We start from the raw sequence: 6,237 nt of genomic DNA, 5'->3' as shown, positions 1-6,237 counted from the left end.
CCACTGCTGATTTTGGCCCAAGATTTTATTATTTCCAATCACAAAGCAAGGATAATACATTCAGTAATATTTAGCATGTAGATTATAATTCTCCTCCTAAAAATGTATCACACACATTATCTTCCCAACACCTCTGCAAAGAAAGCAACCTGTACAAGACCAAAAAGGGAGTGAGTGACAGGATTAGAGAAATTTATGGCTCCCAGTCCCGTGCCAAGATCACAATTAAAACTATGCCCCAGACTAGCTGACCTAGCATATCTTTGCTGAAGCACTTGTCATATTTATAAGCCAAGCTATCCATAGCAACAGAGTTCCGCATTCAATTGTTAGCAGGTGGGACACAGAGGTCATGATACACTTGAACCATTTTATTGATTTTGTTAATGGACTCCAGATCAGGCATGAAGTGGCAGCCATAGAGATGAAGTGACTTCAACCTGAAAAAGAGAAAGCAGACCAGCAGGAGTAGAATTAAACACAGATGCTAAAAAAGAGCGTGTTTAGCAGCAAAACAAATCCCTGACACAGTGCTGACCCTCTTTGTAGCGCCTTAACTATCTGATCAGTCAGGTAGTTTGTGAACCTGTTGAATGATCAATAAGAGTTCGTGGTTCTAATCAGAGAACCCTTATAACATTTTTCATGCCACTTCATTTACCAAGAATATTCCAGTGCCAGATAGTGACAGCAGAAGGATATATTAAGGGGGTGTTATCAAGTAGCTGAGTCCCAGCATTTATAGAAAACCCTTGATTTAATGGACCAGTTGTGGGGGAGGGTTGTCTGTTATTCCCAAAGGTCCATTAAATGCGTGGGTTTACTGCCCATTCCAGGTCCCCCCCATCTCCAGTGCCCCCCATGCACAAAAAACCCCAACCCCCCACCCCAAAAAATCCCTGACTTACCAGAGCTGCAGCTGGAGGAGCTGCAGGACCTCCACGTGGCTAGCATCCCGCCGCACACGGCTGGAAGTGTCTTGCCATGTGCAACTACAGGCACCCTGCCGCACATGGTTGGAGTGGCCCTGCAATGCATGGCTGGAAGTGCCTTGCTGCATGAGGCTACAGGCGCTCTACGGCATATGGCTGGAAGTGCCTTGCTGCTAGAGCCACCCCACTGCACCTGGCTACAGCCTCCTTGCCGTGCACAGCTGGCGGAGCCACCGCACAACTTGGAGGAGCCGCTGCTGGAGCTGCCATGTACTCCTCCCACCAGGGGTGGGGTGCGAGTATGTACACCCACATATGCCCCCCCACCCCTGGTGGGAGGACTGCATGGCAGCTCCAGTGGAGGTAGTGGTGGCTCCTCCAGGCCTCCGCAGAGGTAAGTCCCTTTATTTCTTTTTTTTGGGGGGGGAGTGGGGGGGATTTAGGATTTTACTGACCCGAGCAGACATCAGATAAGGAAATAGGAAGGAAGATCAGTGTAGATGGTATTGAACTAGAAAATGTAAAGAAGTTCACATATCTAGGGAGCAACATAACATATGATCTAGACTGTAAGAAGGAAATAGCAACTAGCAAAAGCAAGAGTGAGTTTGAAGGCGATGGATAAGATCTGGAAAAGCAAAGTGATTAGCTAAGGTACAAGGCTGAACGTCTTGAAAACGTGTTTATTCAGCAGCGTGTTGTACGGATGTGAGACGTGGGTGATAAAGATTCGAAAAGAAGAATATTGGCATTTGAAAGTTGTTATAGAAAGATTCTGAGAATAGTATGGATGCAGAAGGTCACCACTGAGGAATTATACAGAAAGATATAGCCAAAAGAGAACCTGCTGCAGAAGGCTGTAAAACAGAAGCTACAACTATTTGGACATATTTGCAGAATGAATGACGAATGAAAAATCAAGACCGTGGTATTCGGCATAATGGATGGTTCGAATAGGAGAGGCAGACCCCACAGAGAATGGATAGATGATATAGTAGATTGGTGTGGAGCTAGTCTACAGAAACTAAGCCACTCTGCACTGGACAGAGAAAGATGGAAAGGAATAGTGAAAGAGGCATCAGACATCAACGGGCGCTGAGTCCACGGTTATTGATGATGATGATGATGATGAGTGAACATCAGGAGCAACAGGGGGACGCCCTAACCCTAACCCTAAATCAGGATCCATAAAATTGAGGGTTTACTGTACATCAGGGTTTGTTAATGTGAACAGTGGGTGGGTGCAAGCCCTAATACTAAAATACTCTCAATACAATTTTCAGACTATCTAAATTTAGTTTTAAATATACGTTGGTTAGTTTTTATATTTTAAAGGACTTTTTAAACAGACTAATTCTCTCTCTCCTGTGCAATATTGGAAATCTAAACAAATGCAATTTGCAGTGCATCAAAATCAGAAGTAAAATTGACTAGTCTGGGTTTATCCTTCAAGCTACATTAAATGTAGAAAATAAACATAAAGGCCCTAATTCTGCCCTCAGTTACACAAGTGTATCTCCCTTGGTAATGAAGGACAGAGTGGGGCCTATAATGATAACCATAAATTGGATTTAATTATTTTCACTGTTAAGAACGAAATAAGTTATTAATGAAAAAAACTCAAGATTGGATGTTTTCTAAAAGATATGCTTTTGTTCCCACCGGAATTAATTCCAGGATAATCCTATGGCCTCTGCTATGCAAGAGGTCTGATTGGATGACCATAGCAGTCTCTTCTGCCTTTATAATCTATTACTATGAAAAAAAAGCAAAAAAAAAATGTTTTTGTGTATTAGCATACCATAGTGGGAACCATATATATCACAATGTTCCTTTAAGCAAGGAAAAAAGTAAGCCTAAATCTGATTGATTGTTAATGGTATTTAGGCTTCTAAGATAGGCAGTGCTTTTGAAAATTTTATCCATATAGCTGGCCAGTTCAATAGCCGTCCACAATTTAGAGTAAATTAATAACAATGAGCAGGACAGCATTGAAAGATATTTTATTAAATGCTTTTAAGATAAAAAGTATAAGAATAATCTACTCACTTTTCTACATTTACAACGGTGCAAGAAGATTTTTTTCCAGAATGGCAAAGGATCTCATTTTCAATGGAGTACCTGTGTAGGGGACTAGAAAAGCTGAGCTTGCACATGGGGCATTCTCTTTGAATTCTACAATCAGTAACAAGTGTGTGCCCTTCTCCCACTGCACAATTTAAGACTGGCCATACTGGTTCGGACAAAGGATTCATCTAGTCCAGTATCCTGTCTTTCAGCACTGACCAATTCCAGCACTGGCTAATAGTCATTGATGGATTTATCATTCAGGAACTTATCTAGTTCTTCTTTTTTAAAATCCTGTTATAGTCTCAGCCTTCACAGGTGTCCTCCTGAAAAAAGTTCCTGAGGTTGATTATGTTTACTGTGTGAAGAAATACTTCCTTTTGTTCATTTTAAACCTGCTGTCCAGTAATTTCTCTGTAACTCTTCACAGGATAGGTCTACATAGTGAAGTTATTTCAATAATTATCCTAGTGTCTGCACAAGGCAACTACTATTTCAAAATAATTTAGGAAACTCATTAAACTTAAACAGAAATGCAGAATAGGTATCCATGTAAAATTCTCACTGAGATTTCTACACTGAACAAACACTGATAATTGCTTCTCAATACGGCCGTACTTTCATTCTATGTTAAAATATACCTTAACCCTACTGTGGGCATATGTCTGATTACATCTATGTAATCCAAATGGTGAATATAAGCAACTTGAGTACTCTAGGCCTGAATAACTTTTTGACATATTCAAGTCAGGTTTGGAAAAGCTTCCTTCAAGAGAGTAAATAATAATTTGCTTTTGTTTACAATCAAACAATATTGATACAACAAAGTGGGCAGAAAGGAAAAGAGCAAGAATCTGTCATGGTATCACTCAAAGACGCTCCTAAATGAGGAAGTTATTAAAGGAGGTTCATCTGTTCTTTAACACCAAAGAAGATTAAAGATGATATGACTCAGAACTGCAAGGTGAGACAAACCAAACAAGATTTACAAAGCTGTAAAACAATACTAATTCTTCTGGAATGTAGTATAGAATCTCATACACTTGGCTCTTAACCTAAGAACTGAGATTTTTCACATAGTTCTTTAACAAGGGAGCTGAAACATCTTTCATTAGTATTTTTCCCCCAATTTTAAGAGATCCTTTTTTTTCCCATCAAGGTACATAAAAGCCTTTTATATTTTTACACTATAACCATTTTCTGCTCAAATTAGCAGACTAAAGAAAGTATGTCAACAATAAAGATTTGTATAGAAAAAATAAAAATATGAATGTTGGGGTGTCATTTCTTTATCAGACAGATTTTATATCAAAATGCAGTGGGTTTCTTAAGGAGACTCTTCCTGTACAGTACTCCCTCTGCTATTAAATGTAAAATAAACCTGGTATTCTTGTGACATCCATCCCATGAAGCAAATAATCCTTCTAAAATTTGTAAATTAACCTGGCAGATACATCTGTTGAGCATAATGTTCTAGAACTGGAGAACACTTAACAACAATTATTTGTTCAAATGTTTACATATGTTTGCTTAGACCTTGCACACACACGCTGTTATCACAACTATTCTAGCAAAGAAGTTATTGGTAATGATGTTTACTTAAACAGTAAATTTTAAGTGATTACAAGACAACATACACAGAAAACAAATTTAGACTTTGTACATATGATCCTATTTACAAAAAACAATTGAATTTCAAGGCCTAAACATAATAGATGTCCATTGACTTGGTTACTATACAGTTAGAATTTTAACGCAGGAACAGAGCCTAACCCTATGTTTTAACAGGGTTGTAAAACTGGGGTAAGGCTTTTGGATATGCCCATATTGTAATCTCTCTTGTCTTCTAACTACGTGACATTTAAGAAGGTATTGCCAGCTCTCCTTGTCTTCTTGTTTTTATAGTATGCATTGGCCATCCTAGTTACTCATCCAGTCACAGAACTGAAACACACCAGATGACCTTGTGTGCCCAACCAAAACTAAGACAGCTCACATTTCAAGAACTTACAATGGTGTTGTTTATATATAGATATGCAGTGACAACGTAGCAAATAATTCTAATAATTAATTTAAGAAAAATGAAAGTTCTTGGAAGAACATTCAAAAACAGAAGCAGCTCCACTTGTTGAATAAACAATACCTGCGTGAACCAATCATAGAGCTGAGTTTGGTTTTTGTTTTTAATATAAGCTTTTCTTTTAAGGTGTGGTTATAATAAGAAAAGCAACTTGTAAATATGACCTCAGGAAGACATGCTTATTCTGTTCTCTATGGCTTCCCTAGCAAAACAACTCAGTTTACATGTCCCAGTTTTGTAATTGCCAGCTATACAAAACTCACCACAGTATTGGAAAATCAACCTGTCCCTTCTCCTACCTCTTAAATCAAATATTCTCCAATCAAAGTGCCACCCATTCACATCAGCACGTGGAGGATATTGATGGGGCAGGTTCTGAAATGGGCCAATCCTAACACACAGGGAGGGAGGCACTTGTGAAAGGACAATAGATAGCTCCTCTCCTTGGGAATCTCTGGCACCCATTGGCTAGCTGGGGAGAAAAGAGCTCTGATTGGCTAACATTCCTCAGCTGCCAGGATTTGGCAGAATTCTAGGCCATATGGAGTCTGAAATCCCTGCAGGGAGCTGTGAATATCTCAATGCAGCATCAGGATCATATTTTGACCATGACTAGTAACTCAAGAAAGTTGCAAGTTTTCAATACAGAAGTCACTTGCAACTACAATCCCACTTTAAGGATATATTAAAATTCCAAAGTGACAGTCATCTCAGTTTAATCTCTCCATGTGTGAGATTTTTATTATACACAATGAGCACGAGACTAGCACTTGTTTCCTTTCTTTCTTTAACCAGGGGTGTAAAGATTAGGATCACTCGTTTCTGTATTTCCACAGTTAATTCTATTACTAAGGTGACCATCCATCCCGTACTGGGCAGGACAGTCCCTTATTTGGGATGCCAAAAAGGCGTCCCAATTTATGTTTTAAAAGGGACTAATTGTCTTGCATTTGGGCCATCCCCCTGCTGCCACCTTCCCTGAGCCTTGGGAGAGTGCTGGCGGCTGCCACTTTCATGAGGCTCCTGGGGAGCACCAGCAGCTGCTGCCTCCTTCCCAGCTCCCCAGGGCTTGGAGGAGCCACCCCTCCCTGCATGTCTCCCTGTCCCATATTTGAGACAGGGAGATATGGTCGACCCATCTATCAGCTCACGTTTACA

The 6,237-nt window shown here is 39.9% G+C and overlaps 1 protein-coding gene across 1 annotated transcript in view; it reads right to left on the bottom strand.

The window, feature by feature from the left end:
• LOC142013023 (uncharacterized) overlaps positions 1-6,237 on the bottom strand; it is a 49,672-nt gene continuing 43,435 nt past the window's right edge. Inside the window, exon 8 of the mRNA XM_074994063.1 lies at positions 1-440. Within this exon, the coding sequence (XP_074850164.1) occupies positions 323-440 (118 nt within the window). The 3' untranslated portion in view covers positions 1-322. The remainder of the gene's footprint in view (positions 441-6,237) is intronic.

The sequence above is a fragment of the Carettochelys insculpta genome, chromosome 5 (genome assembly GCF_033958435.1).
Source record: "Carettochelys insculpta isolate YL-2023 chromosome 5, ASM3395843v1, whole genome shotgun sequence".
NCBI lineage: Eukaryota > Metazoa > Chordata > Testudines > Carettochelyidae > Carettochelys > Carettochelys insculpta.
Note: the sequence above shows the minus strand (reverse complement) of the source record. Positions and strands in the feature narration are given on the sequence as shown.